Source organism: Alosa sapidissima, chromosome 10 (genome assembly GCF_018492685.1).
Source record: "Alosa sapidissima isolate fAloSap1 chromosome 10, fAloSap1.pri, whole genome shotgun sequence".
NCBI lineage: Eukaryota > Metazoa > Chordata > Actinopteri > Clupeiformes > Clupeidae > Alosa > Alosa sapidissima.
In genome coordinates, this window is record NC_055966.1 from 36,529,307 (window position 1) to 36,543,826 (window position 14,520).

A 14,520-nucleotide genomic window follows, 5' to 3' on the forward strand; every position below is an offset into this window, starting at 1 on the left:
CCCCCCGCCCCCCATTCAAGCATTACTCAAAATCTTGTCAAAGTTGTTTGGTGTAAGGCCATAAATGGGGCACATTACTGTGAGACTCGCATGCATTTAATGAAACATGTTGTGTTGGGTGCAATGTTAAAATGGTACAAATGGTGATGCCATATATATGTATTAATTGTGAAGGTGTTATATTGGGGGGGGGGGGGGATTACATGTAAGAACATTTTGTAAACACTGGAACATATGGCCCTGAATATAAAGCTGCAGCAAGGTTTGTGCTTTTCACACAGTCTAGCTGTGTTGCCTGAGCATTTTATTTAGATTTCATTCAATTTGATGTCTGGCACTTCAGCATAGTCATGTGTTGGCTTTTAACATCAAGTCGCCATAATAACAGACATTGTCTGGGATGTCTTGGAGGGTTTAATCTGGGAAATTCCATTTTCTAAGGCTGGAGGGTTTCATTTGCACCAAAATAAACATTTGGCATAATCGCATCATGGGAAACAAACAGGTTTGCTTCAAAGGATGGTCTGAGACTGCAGAAGTTGAGTGTTGAGAGTCTGAACCGGAGTGTGTTGTCTGCCTCGGAAGATATGGTAGGCTACCAAAGATTCCTGATTTATTTAATTGTGAATACATATAGGACTCATGATAACACTAAAAAAAAACCTGGCTAGATTCTAGATGAAAATAGTCTCCTGGATAAAAAATGCTACATGGTCTATATTCAAATGGTTTGTTGAATCAATAATCAGGCTGTTTTATTTGCAGTAGCCTATTAATATGGAGTAGGACAGTGTTTGTAAAGCCTTTTCTCAGGTCAAATATTGTAGAAAAGCCCATATAGGCTTAAGCTAACATCTTCTGAGCCACATATCAGTCTGTGTTAACTAAAACAAATGTGGCAGCAGTAAGCCTACCTGAAAACTGTTTTTGAGATAGGCCCTAGGCCTATGCTAGGCACTGTCATGGAAAGACAAAAGGCGAGTTCATTGCCGTGTATCCTTCATCCAAACTGATTTATGCAAAGTCAATGGCTTTAATGTAAATTTAAAAAGATAAGGCACATATTTGGCAACAGGCGCCAACAACGACACATTTCACCGGGGAAATAGTCAAAACTTCCTACAGCCACGCTCTCATGGCATGCACTGTTACCTTGCATGATTCCAGGGGGTTAATGAGACGAGTTCCGCTTGTTACCGGACGCGCTTCATGCAGTCACATCAGAGCACGTTGGTCACATGCGCCACAGATGCTCTCAGTTGTTTAGTTTCATTTCCGCATTTGGGGAATGACAAAGTATTGGCCGTTCGCGGTACTGTTCTGAGATATATTGAGAGCCAGTTGAAATTTAAATTAACCCGGGTTGAAAATAGATCTTAGTAATATCGTGTTTTTATCTTGAGCATTCTTTCGACGATTTTAGCATGACTAATCATAACTCCTAATACTGTGGGCTGATCCCGTACGAAGGAAAACTGGAAGTGTGTGACGTTAACCTCTCATTGTAGCAACCTTTCCCTCTACAATCTTCTTGATAGTAGGCCTATCTTCTTCACTACGGTGCAACAAAATAATTCAGGTATGACTGTAATTCGGTTTACACTAAGTACGCATCAAAGCTATGCTAAAAGAGTTGCAAGATGGCAGACGTAACTATTGTTAACCTGACACCTGTGCAAGAATGAATTACTGGGCTACCCTATCTCTCTTCAAACTATCCTGTTTATAGCCTAGTCTACTTCAACTAACGTATTTAACTCTGCGATTTAGGCTATTTGTTGTAAATATGAGTGTTTATTTGGGCGATTAACATGGGGGAAAGATATGACATGATTGTGGCTTCCTGTTCTTTCAACGTTATTTTTCCATGACCTTATTTAGAAACATGTCCCTGGTCGTGGCGATCACATTTCAGTTGATGTTATTGATGGTTGGTGGGCGAGCGGACAGTAATACGAAGAACTGCAAGCTGGGCACGGGCGCGGATGAGCGTGCCGCTCTTAACCTTCTTGAGCCTCTCACAAATAAAACGTAAGACATGTGTGGCTTGTTAGATGATCTCGATATGTACGAAATAATTTGTTTTCCCCAATTTTTTCACCTACATTCGTAATATAAAGTAAATTAATGTTTGCTTTAGGTATACTGGTATACACAACATTCGCAATGAAAGCTACACCTACCAGTTCCAGGTGTGTGGAGATGTAGGTGGGGTGAAAGGTGGTGGAGTTGTTCAGATTGATGCCAAAGGGAAAAAAGTTTTGATTGGTTCCTACAATGCCACACAGGCCATTTCAGGAAGTGAGTATGTCTTCATCAACATGCAACTACTTCATACATACAAATACATACTGCTATACATACTGTAAAATTACATTTTTTGTTTTGTTCTTCAGTGATATATTCCGCTTGCAGACATACAAATCTGAACCTAGGTTTACACTAGTTGGTCACAGGTTGTCTTCTTCCTCAGTGTCTGTTAGTCTTCTTCTGTAAAGTAGTACTTTCCCTTCATTGTATGACACTAACAAACAGTAGCCTACTTTCAGCTGACCATATGTGAACAGTCGGAGCGATATGCTAACATATGGCATAGGTGGTATGGAAGTCCATCATTCACAGTCTCGTGTGCATTTGCTTAACTGGTGTTTTGGAAGAAGTGCAAGTGACTGTCAAAGGAGGAAGCAGATCACCCATCACTAAGAGAGCATCTTAAACCACCCCCAAACCATTATAAATTTCACCCACCATTCAGGGACCATCTTAAACTATAATTTATTATTATTATAATTTAATCTATTATTATTATTATATGATTTAGCAGATGCTTTTATCCAAAGCAACTTACAGAAAGAGAATAACATTCAAGCTACAGTACAGGGGAGACCTTAGCTAGGAATTACCGGTACTACTGCATCAGTCAATACTATTACTAGAGGATAAGAGTGCAGACAGTTAGCGGTCTTTGAGAGGTTTATTTGGAGGTGGTGCTCCTTTATCCAATAGATCATCATTCAGAGACATAATTATTATAGCCTTTACTGAAAAAATAACTGCATTATTTTATAAGTATCAGAAAGAAATATTTCCAGGAAATACATTATTTTGGACACTGGAAACTGCATTGTAGTGCATAGTAGCCTACTGTACTTACCTACTTAGGCCTACTTCAGAAATGCAGAATTTTGGACATGAAAATACTAAAATACTGCACTGTAAAAACTGCAGTCATTTTTTGTAAGGGAGGTTATTTGGTAGTAATGGTAAATGCTGCAGATGCACAAATCTACTTAAAACATATTAATTTAGGGCTAATCTAGGTCTAGTTTACAGCATGACATTTGTTGTGCATATTAATAAATTGCACTTAATAACGCATTTTTGTTTTATCTGATTACTCGATTAATCGATTAAATAATCGCTAGAAAACTCGATTCCAAAAAAAATCGATAGCTGCGGCCCTAATATCAATTGATGGGTGTCGATCGCCTGATCGAGCCTTAATCCATGACTTGTTTCAGGTTGGAGAAAATACACAGACACTCAGACAGCGTAGAAATTCTGAAAGCGAGAGTGAGCAGAAGGCAGCTGGTGAGCGGCCTGATGCGAACGTCATTTCTGTGCTCAATCAGAATTGTTACAGTTGTGGTAACAGTTTTATTCACCACACATCATGTGTCCCCCCATGCCACCCCTATGTTTCAGCATTTACACTCTCGATTCCTGAATCTGCGCTCGTTTTCATTCTTTACGCGCTGAATTAAGGCAGCTATCTGACTACATATTTTTCCCACTCTTTTGTGGGCCGGGTGAAAATAGTGTGCGGGCCGCATCTGGCCCGCGGGCCATATATTGCCCATGTCTGCTACATACCATAAAACCGTGATATTTTCAAATCATACAGTGAAAATCCTATGCAGTTGCAACCCTATGAACCAACATGAACCATCGATGAAGTGAATCTGACTTGTGTTGTGGTGTGTGCGGTGAGCTGACCAAAGCATGGTGTCCATGTTTTTATGCCCGCAGGTGACTGGGTGCTGCTCATCTATGGACTTGGGGAGAAGTACGACCAGCACTGCTCAAATGAGCATAGGAGAGCCTTGATTATGATCTCCTGCGACCCAAATGTTGTTGCGGTGAGACATTTTTCAATGGTGGGGACTGGGGACTAGGAAACCAGTTTAGTGGTGATTCTAGGCCTGTCAAAATAATCACATTGTTGACTTATGGTAGCCTACAATATATGAACTTGACCTCTAATTCTTGTCATCTACTTCTTGCAGACAATGTCCATTGTATTTACATGATGCGTGTTTGTTTACATAAGATTAATGTCATCATCAGTTAAGCTTTTGTCTTTTCATCTGCTATCTGTGTCAGTGGTAAGTCTCACTAACTATTACCAAACACAAGTTCTAAAACTGATATTTCCTTGATTGTGATTGGCTGAATCACGTTCGATGCTGTTGTAAAATCCAGCATAAACATACACCTTGACCGCATTTCGTTCTATATTACTGCGCTACCATAACTTGATACAAAAGTTAAAGAAGCTGCGTCTCTACAACAGCTAAGGGGGGTTTTACTCCACTAGAGCGTCGTGCCTAACAACGCCCCTTAGCTGTTGTAGAATCAGTGTAACCTACGGCCTCTCAGGGCTTATTACTTAATTCTACCAGCTTGCCCTAACTTTCATGTATACGGGTATTACACCATGCTCTCATTCCGCAGCTTTGAGAGTTTATTGGCAGAAACAGTGTGTGTGTGTGATGACGTGCCTCTAGAGAAGTGTGTCTGTATTATTTTTAATAAGTGGAAACATTTTTATTCATTTAAATCATAAGATATTACTTTCTGAAATTCCGATTCCAATGTCTCAAGATTATTAAGAATTAAAATGTAATTTCTCTTTTAAAGGGTATACTTGTATTTTTGTACTTCTTCATTTCAGTATCATGAAATGGCTTAAAATGACAGCATCATTTATTGCAGTGCTTTCTGGGACAATACATTGGCCAACTAAAAGTACATGATAGACCTAGGTGCTTGACATTTACATCGATAGTCTGGCGTTGTAATTAATTTGCCTCGGGTGTACTGTGGAGTGGGTAAGACTGTTTTATTGGCAGGCTAACACATACCCTAGCACCTGCGAACTCTGCACAGGGTTCCTACGCAGTATGGAAAACCTGGAAAAGTATGGAATTTGATTTTAGTAATTTCCAGGTCTGGATAAGTATGGAAAAAAGAAACAAGGGTATGGAGAAATATTTGTGTTTCCAGACTATTGCATCTGCAGTACTAATCACTTCACTCAGGTCATAATGAACCATTCCTACTGTTGTGTAGCTTAAGTTGTTAGTCCACATCAAGATACAATTGAATGGGGGTCCTCAGAAAAAAATCTCTCCCACAAGGGGACCCTGGTACCAAAACCAAATCGAGAACCCCTGTTCTATGCACATGCTCTACACCATTGTGCACTGGTTTGTTTGCGTAGCTCTGCTATTTTCGGCTAAAACGCTAGTAGACTTTTTTGATTTTGTAAAAGTTACCAAGACATGGATACTCTGATAAACTGTTATTGCAAACAAATAATACTGTTTACAGTGATTTCTGAGGCCTCTGCCAGCAGTGCACTAGTCTCCAACATATGTAGTATGCTGTATCAAATGTGAGTGCACCTTCCAACTCAGCACTTCCCCAACGAAAAGTATTCAACAAAGTGTTTTCTGAGGGCTAACAAGTTAATAATAAACATTATTATACAGCTAGTCACAATGCTAGTAGAACACTCCATTGCAAATGTCTCGAATATGGTCAGAAAAATCTATCGAGAAGTTTGAACATTTGACTATGGAAAAAGTATAGAATTTTGAAATGGAAAATGTGTAGGAACCATGTCTGCAAATAGAAGGACTGAATGAAACGTGTTGAAAACGGTCTCCACTGATAAACATCCACCCCTTTAACTTGATGTATTACAGTTTTTTGGTCAAAGAGACTGTATACTAAATATACACTCTCTTTCAGCAGAAAATGAAAACATACATTTTCTCTTTTATACACTCTCTCTTTTCATATACTCTCTATCTCAACAGCAAAGGAATCAGTCGGAGGGTCTCCATCTCTCTCTCTCTCTAACTCACACACACACACTCACTCTCTCTCTCTCTCTCTCTCACACACACTCTATTTCTCCCCGTTTTAATTTCATCCTCCCACTGTAATTCTCAGAGCTCCCTGAAGGTGGTGGTAGAGAACAGGGATCGATCGGAAGACTGCTTCTACCTGTTTGAGATGGACTCCAGTGCTGTGTGTCCCGTGGGGCCATCCAAGCTCAGTGTGGGCTCTGTGCTGCTCATTATGTAGGTATTCCTGTCACACTCGTCTGCTGTGCACAGCCCACCTGACACACACATTATGACTGCAGACTGTAGACACATCACCATGGAGACGCATCACCACAGGAACCAGTTGTGTGACTGGAATGTTCCACTTAATGTGTTCCGTTTGTTTTCTCTTGACTCCTCATATGTCTTAAGAGCTGAGGTGGAAATCTCCGGTTTAAGAAACCAGGTCCTACCATGTCTTGTTTATAACTGTGCATGTTAACATGGGCGATTTCCCCAATTAGTTGATCTACCCACCTGATTTTGTGAATGGTTGGAACAAATATATGGTTGTGCTTGAACTTTCTAATGCCAGTTTCCCGCCTCTCTTTGAGGGCTTGGTGTAATCACACATGTGCTGAGCACTGTGTAGTTGATGTAATCGATGGAGTGATGGAGTATGTAGTTGATGAAGTGACGGACTATGTAGTTGATGAAGTGATGGAGTGATGGAGTATGTAGTTGATGAAGTGACGGAGTGATGGAGTATGTAATTGAGGGACCACTGTCATGGCACAGGGATTGTCCATGCTGCTTTTGCTCTATTAGCTAATAATCACATGTCCAGACACTGATGGTTTATCACAATGTAATTCTTTTATCTTAAAATAATGGCTTCAGACCCATTTTGATGCCACGCTGACGTACAATAATGAGAATAGAGTCTCGTGACATTGCTGAAGCACTCCCGTAACATCTGGTATTGCACTGCAACATCATTGTCGTGGGTGTGACCCTTTGTCGTGGGTGCAACATCATTGTCGTGGGCGTGACCCTTTTTGTTGGTTTGAGATGAATTGTGTACCCCCTTTATGAGTACCCAGTGTGTTGAAAATGGACAAAAAGGGAACTTGGCAAATAGTGTTACTTTAAAGCAGGTAGGCAGAGCAGGAGAAGATGGACAGCGTGTAGAGAAGGTTTCCACAGGGCCAAGACTGGTCAGGAACTATTATTAGCTATATTAGCATGTTGTTATTAGCTGTATTAGCATGTTGTTATTAACTTTATTAGCATGTTATTGTTAGCTGTATTAGCATGTTATTATTAACTGTATTAGCATGTTGTTATTAGCTGTATTAGCATGTTATTATTAACTGTATTAGCATGTTGATTGTTGCTGTGTTAATGTATCTCCAACTCCCATCCTCTTCTCCTCAGAGCGGTCTGCTGTTTGGCGGTGTATCTGATTGGAGGATTCCTCTACATGCGATTGGTTGTTGGGGCCAAAGGGGTGGAGCAGTTCCCACACTATGCCTTCTGGTCTGAAATTGGCAACCTTTCAGCGGTAAGTTTGTTTGGATGGGGAATTATCCAGCAATCTCAAATGCAACAATATATTTAGGATAAGTTCCGGACAAAATAGTCATTATCAACTGGTTGCAGATACAAAAGAATCACACCACAGGCACTTCAGAGAAAGCAGATAGATAGATACATACACACACACACACACACACACACACACACACACACACACACACACACACACACACACACACACACACATTTATTGATCCCCAAGGGGAAATTCAAGGTCTCAGTAGCATACATCACATCACACAGACATCATACACAACATTCACTAATAGCAGAAAAAGTAATAAAAGTATATAATACAAAAAACACAACTAAGCAATAAGGACAGTAGAAGATAAAGAATATACTAAAATACAAATTATACTAAATAACACTAACTCTAAATCAAGTCTAAAACAGTATCCACATAGTGTGCTTAGGGGTGATTAAGCATGATTAAGCAGGAGCATTTAACATAAGAAAACTCTCATCACCATGCATGAATTATGAATGTCCGAACATAAGTCATATGTCGCTCAACCAAACTGACTAAAATACAAGCATCATTTTCACTAAAGAAAAAGAGGAGAAAAGGAAACATCCCAAAACGTATCATCTCTAAGGTAACGATCAGACAGGACATGCTTTGCCTCTTATAAAACACGAGGTGCACTAAATAAACACGTGGCCGCATTTTTCGCTTGGAGTTTAACTTTTTTCAATTCGAGGTGCTCAGGTCGCCTCCGCAAATACGCAAAGCACAGCAGGCGCAAAATAAAATGTGAGGTGCTCTGGGCACATAAGCAGCATACCGCAGTGCCAATACGCAACAACAGTCAGGGCACCGCACGCAGGGTTCCCACGGTTCAAGGAATTTCTGGAATATCATGACATTTTAGAAAGTCTATTCCAGACATGGAAAGTCAGAGAATTGTATTATTTTGGGGGCAAAGTCATAGCCTGACGAGCCAGACCCGCATGAAGATGTAGCGTCTGGGAACTCACCATTGGCAGTGCTCAATCCGAGGGCCGGGATAAACGGTTGTCTTTCAAATTCCCTCTGCACGCAATAGGATAGTGCTACAACTCATGAGTCCCATGCGGTTTTCCACCAGCGGAGCTAGTTGATCAAACTTTGACCAATTTAAAAAAAAGCTTAAAAAAATTAAAAATAAGAGCAAAAGCAGAAGTGTTGTGTTTAAATTTTTGTTTAGGATACATATGTGACTGTGATGATGATTCAGTCATGGAGTATGACTAAAAATATGTATATATTATATATTAAATAAGTCAGTGATATGAGTTGATGAGCAGCATTCTTCTGTTTCCCCAGGATGGCTGTGATTTTGTTTGCCGTTCCCGTGGCAACCGTCAGGACCCACCCACATACACGGGTGTGGCAACAGAGCCTCTGGGGGAGGAGCCGGATGAGAGGGATGATCACCTGCTCCCCATGTGACCGCGTGCTATGGAATGCATGTGGAACGGCAATGCTTTGCTGTGACGGCTGTTTTGATTTTGATACCGAAAAAACACAACAGGACTGGCTAGACCGGGTCTCCGAGGGCTAGTATCGCTGAGTGGCTCTCCTTCCTGCTCTGCTGTACGTGTGTTTCCTCATAAGTTGGCCATGGCACTAGTTTGTATCATTTTTCCGAATACGTGTGTGCATTGTTGCAGCCCTAAACCTGATCTCCACCCTGTCACATGACCACTGCCTTGAAGGGATTTGTTACAGGAAGTGAAAGTCCTCGTCCTAGCCAGGTTTTACTCATCAAAGTAAGAGTTGGAGGTTCTGTCAAGCGAACACTCTGATTAGATTTGTTCTAATCATAATATCCTCATTGATCATTATATCAGTTTTAATAAGACAAACATTCTATGCATCCACATTACGCAGATACACACATTTGCTGATAGCTGACACTTTGAGAGCAAAGTAACGAGAAAATGCACTGATGAAGAGAAGCACTTACGTGAGCACTTGATGCCGTTTCAGGGAGTGTGATATAGCAGACAGGGCTCTGACCAAAAACATTTTTTTTGTTCTTTATTTTACAACCTATTACATTTGTTTTGGTTTGAACAGCTTTGAATATTGTGTAACTTAAATAAATCCATTCTTGTTTTTGTCTGCAAGTTGATAATTATAATTGAAAACAAAGCTGCAGTGTTTCAGTTCAATGTTCACAACATAGTTGCAGGCTAGCAGATTCTAGACGTGTTTTTTAAATACTCAAATTTGTCCTATACATTTTCTACAGGATTTAGTTTGCACCAATTATATCCTCAAAACCCCACAATAATGGAAATTAATACATGTATCCCTTCATGTGATTTTGTTAACTTCAACCGTTTTCATACTTTCTAGTAAAAATATAGTTCTTGGCATAATAAAAAGGACATTTTAGGATGTTCTCAAACATAAGAGATATGGGCTAAAAACAATGTTTCTGGTGTGCCCATATGTCTTAATGCCCCAGGATGGCCCTTCTGCAGTGAAGCACAATCACTACTGGATCATATGTCATGTGGATGAACACGGGCTTCCAGGTTTGAGACTCCGTTCTGTGCTCTAGGTCTGAATCCAATCCTGAATTTGAACTGACAGCTTGCAGTTTTTGTGTGCTCATGATTCCTGCAGAGAAAATGTGTGTGCTGTTTTTTTTTTTTGCTTTTGCATTAAAATGAGGTCATGTGAATAAAGTGTGTTTGGATACAATGTCAAGCAAGTTCATGGTGAAGACTGCATTTCGTGTGTGTCATGTTGTCAAGTAATACTTGTTTAATTCAGTATGATTTATTTAGATAGCAGCACAAAAAAATAGAAACTCAGTAGGAACTTTACCATTAAGAGGAAGAAACCTTAAGAGACCACACAGAAATAAGAGTTGAGAGTAGTGCTACAACTAATGATTATTTCATAATTTATGAATCTGTCATTTATTTTCTCAATTAACCAATTAGTTGTTTGATTGATAAAATGTCAGGAAATGGGGAAAAAACATGACAATTAATTGATTGATTAAGTGTTGTACCCCTAATTGAGAGTTAGGTCGTACATACTGTATTATGTCCAGTTACCATTTCACAATGTTCCATAATGTCTGGAGGGCTTCAGGAAGATTTCCTTTAAATATCATCAGAGCTTCCAATCTGTCTGCAGAAAGGCACATGTTTTTTATGTGGCAGGTTTGTTTACATGCATTAATAATAAGTAAATTATAGCTAAACCCACCATGGCGGCCTTTTTTTATGCCAAAACCTGGAACAACCTTCACCTGACATTACTCGGGTTGCGTCTCAGGTGATTTCCTTCTGGAAGATTAGATCTAACACTGCCAGGAAACAGGCCAACACATCCCTCTGGCAGTAAGCCCTCAGTTTTTCAATGTCTGTTTGGATGTCCTTATCCAACTGGAGGTAGTTCCAGTGAAAGTCCTGTGGGCTGTTACCTCCCCTGTGATAATGTCTGATGACCATCACAGCTCTGTTTGACCGAGGCCTTCTCAGCAGCGCAGCGTCTCTGTTCAGGATGTACATATAAGCTTGGGTCTGATAGCAGTACTCGTGGGATTTGATCAACTGAGCCTGGCACTCGCCATTCTGTCTTTTGGTGAAGACCTTCCCCACCATGTCGCCAGTCGTGCCTTTGCACTCGATCACAAGCCTCTTGTCTTCCCCTGAGGCTCCAGTGCCGGATATTCCAGAGGATTTCGGAATTTTTGCTAAGAAGTCCAATCTTCCTGTGAGGAAGCCACATTCAACTTTGTTGCCTTTGGTGTAGCGTACCTTCTCCCTATCGGAGCTAATCACACCCAGCCCATGGAAGAACTTCAGACATTCAATCTCATCCGTTTTGTTCTGGTGGAACCTCCCAAACCGGTCCGACCCAGACTCGTCTAGAATGGACTCGTCGAAGTAGTTCATGTTCTCCATATCCTTTGTGTTCACCCTCACACCGTCCGTCACTGTTGGCTTAACGCCCTCATGCACTGAAGCGCTCCAGCCCCTAGTAATGGCTGTGGAGTACATTTCAGGTGTGGAGATGGGTGTGCTTGTATACCTGTCCTGCATCCTGAACCCTTTGCCTGTGCTTGTTGAGTTCCTCTTCCAAATCTCCATCAGTGTTTTTCTGTCGTCATCTTTTTTGGCCTCGAAGAAAATGATCTTTGTGAGCTCAAGAGCATCCCCGCTGTTCATCAGAGCTAAGGCTCTCTTCACTTCCCTGCAGCCCAATCGTGGCGTTATGCAGAACTGGATCTTAAAATTCTCCAGATCGGTAACGATTGATTTAGCATCTCTAATACAAGTCTGTTTTTGCGATTCTTTGATAACCTCAGGACTGAGGACCCCCACTGGAAGCTTGATTCGCAGCAGCTTCAGTAGGTGATGGTAGTCTTTCTCATCTGAAACCAGATCATCTGTTCTGTCAGGTTTTTTACCTGCCACTGCTGGCGCTGTGTTCTTAACTCTTCTCTTAAGTTTGGTTTCCTCTTCCTTTGTGTCTCCTCCCTCTTTCTCGAGACTTCTGTTTTTGATTAGTGCTTTTCCTGGACTGCTCTCACATCCTGCCTTTCCTGCTCTCTGATTGGTCCCCTTGCTTCCTGCTGGCCTTCCTGTACCTGTCTTCTTGTCTCCACCTGAAGGCTGATTTGGGATCCCCTCCACTCTCACCTGCAGAGTGAGCTCAACAAGACCCTCCCCGGTATTCCTAGTCGTTCCGATGTCTATCTCCTTGCTCTCTCCTTTCTGAGCTTCATTCGAGGTCCCCTTTCCTCTGCCTCCTGGTAACATCTTGTTCATTTCCATCTTCATCGACTCTTTTCCAATCAGGTAATCTTTTCTGACTCCTTTCTTCTCTCCTGTTTTTTTCGTTTTCTTGTCTACTTGCCCGTGCTTGTCTGTCATCGCTTCGTTTGACTCCTCCCTGTGGACCTTAGACCTGGCCCCTTTTGCACAATCTCTCAGCATGAGGATGTGTCAGCATCCTAATGTGTGACGTAGTACGCAAATGAAAAAGGAAAGACAAACAAAGGTCAACATTTCCAACATTGTGTAAACACTTACATAAGTCTCATTTAACAATTTAAGTATACAGAACTTTAGTAATTTAATTTAGAAGTTTAGTAATTTAATTTAGTAAACATAAACACATAAAAAATACAGAATCATGTAATATGTGTGTCATTACAGTGTAATCACTCAGACAGACACACATACACATTAATACACCATATTAATTACTTATTAAATATCCATTCCCATTCAAGTCCAACACATTATGTAATGCTACACCTGTTTTCTGTTGTAGCACAGACTAGTGTACTGCAAAGGTTTAACATGGTAGACGATGACATTTTTCATCATTAAAGTTGAAGATATACTCACAGAAGCCTTGTCTCAGTTCCTGATATGTTCACAAGAGCTCATGCAGATCAGGTATGACAACAACCTGAACAACCAGGGTGAACTTGACAGAGACGCTCTAGTTACACCCCTTCCTGAGTCAGATGTGTGAGGCTTTTTATAAACCAAATGGCATGTGTTGTCAGGGCATCAACATTCTCTCTCTCTCTCTCTCTCTCTCTCTCTCTCTCTCTCTCGCTCTCTCTCTCTCTCTCTCTCACTTTCTCTCTCTGTTTTCATTTGATTATTTTTTACATTGATACATTTTTTGTAAAAAATTAATTAAAAGACTAGGTATATATATATAGGGTATAAGGTTGGTAAACCTAAGCTAATGTTGGTAAAATGAGTGCCTGTGGTGCAGTTTCAAAAATAGTATCTGTAGGAAGAAAAAGTATACCGTATGTGTTCTGCATCAATTGTTCATAAAATGTGATCTGATCTTCAGCTAAGTCACTAGTAGAGACAAGCACTATTGCTGAAGCTAATAACACAAAGGAAATTATTATTTTGTATTACTTTATCGAAAACACCCATACAACATATAAGTGCTGCTGAAAGTAAGTGAACCCTTGGCAATTAATAACAGGTTGAAGGTTGAGGTTAAAGGATTAGAAGGTCACAGAGGTAAGGAGGAGCAGGGTCATGGAGGGCTTTGAAGGTGAGAAGTAGAATTTTGATTTGGGACAGAACTGGTAGCCAGTGAAGCTGAGAAAGGGGTGATGTGAGCAGATCGCTTGGAATGGGTGAGGAGGAGCTGCAGAGTTGTGAATTTATTGTAGTCTTTGAAGTGATGTAGTGGGGAGGCCAATGAATAGGGAATTGCAATAATCTAGGCGGGACATAATGAAGGAGTGGACCAGGGTTTGTTGTGGTCATTCCACAGCATTTTTGAGTCGACTTTAACTGGGCAACTTCAAAAGGTGGATTTCCTTCTAGTTCAGGGTAGTTGTAGCCTCGGAAAACCCAGACATACTTCTGGCAGATTTGGGATTGAGAAGGGTCTGGTGCCAACCAGGCTAGGGAAATTGTCCAGCTGCATCATCCAGTGTTTACTGAGCTTAAATATTGTACTAGCACTTGACCTACGAGCTCTGCCTCTGCAGCTGTGAAAGGATAATAAATACATTACGTCACCTTATCAATATTCCATCAGGACACTGACAGGGAGGCTCTCTAACAACTAAAGCTCAGTAAAAAATTGGATGATGCAGCAGGGCAATTATATATATAAAGCCTTGTAAGGTAGACAATCAGATGATGGGTGGTATTTAACTTTTAAAGACATGATGAAAAACTGGGAGACTGTTTGGCAGTTTCACCTCGATATATTGTGTAGCCAAGCAAATGTGCTTGTTTCCCACAAGACAAACTTGTTTTGCTAGATTAGTGAAACTAACCACTAGATGGTGCTGCTTCT

At 40.7% G+C, this 14,520-nt stretch overlaps 2 protein-coding genes across 4 annotated transcripts; one reads left to right on the forward strand and one right to left on the reverse strand.

The window, feature by feature from the left end:
- Positions 1-1,229: 1,229 nt before the first annotated feature.
- Positions 1,230-10,435, forward strand: m6pr (mannose-6-phosphate receptor (cation dependent)). The gene is made up of 7 exons (XM_042108188.1): positions 1,230-1,579; positions 1,882-2,031; positions 2,141-2,301; positions 4,030-4,139; positions 6,241-6,371; positions 7,554-7,680; positions 9,025-10,435. Exons 2-7 carry the CDS (start codon positions 1,886-1,888, stop codon positions 9,148-9,150), a joined length of 801 nt encoding a protein of 266 aa, XP_041964122.1. The 5' UTR covers positions 1,230-1,579; positions 1,882-1,885; the 3' UTR covers positions 9,151-10,435.
- LOC121721305 lies at positions 10,169-13,326 on the reverse strand. 3 transcript variants are annotated; one of them, XR_006034784.1, is made up of 3 exons: positions 13,083-13,326; positions 10,930-12,682; positions 10,169-10,851 (listed from the first exon to the last, which is right to left on the reverse strand). XR_006034784.1 is itself a non-coding variant. In XM_042108140.1 (3 exons), the coding sequence occupies exons 2-3, from the start codon at positions 12,663-12,665 to the stop codon at positions 11,201-11,203; spliced, it is 1,389 nt and encodes a 462-aa protein (XP_041964074.1). In that variant the 5' UTR covers positions 12,666-12,682; positions 13,083-13,326; the 3' UTR covers positions 10,169-11,200. The 3 variants fall into 3 exon arrangements, 2 of the variants coding, with proteins under 2 accessions (XP_041964074.1, XP_041964073.1); XM_042108140.1 differs by having other exon boundaries at positions 10,169-11,217; positions 11,294-12,682; XM_042108139.1 differs by having other exon boundaries at positions 10,169-12,682.
- Positions 13,327-14,520: the final 1,194 nt, after the last annotated feature.

Bases quoted from the DNA above. Each gene is read 5' to 3' on its own strand.
- m6pr (XM_042108188.1), top strand. From the start codon at position 1,886: ATGTCCCTGGTCGTGGCGATCACATTTCAGTTGATGTTATTGATGGTT. The intron at 2,302-4,029 runs GTGAGTATGTCT...TTATGCCCGCAG, and splicing joins CACACAGGCCATTTCAGGAA to GTGACTGGGTGCTGCTCATC. The intron at 6,372-7,553 runs GTAGGTATTCCT...TCTTCTCCTCAG, and splicing joins GGCTCTGTGCTGCTCATTAT to AGCGGTCTGCTGTTTGGCGG.
- LOC121721305 (XM_042108139.1), bottom strand. From the start codon at position 12,665: ATGCTGAGAGATTGTGCAAAAGGGGCCAGGTCTAAGGTCCACAGGGAG.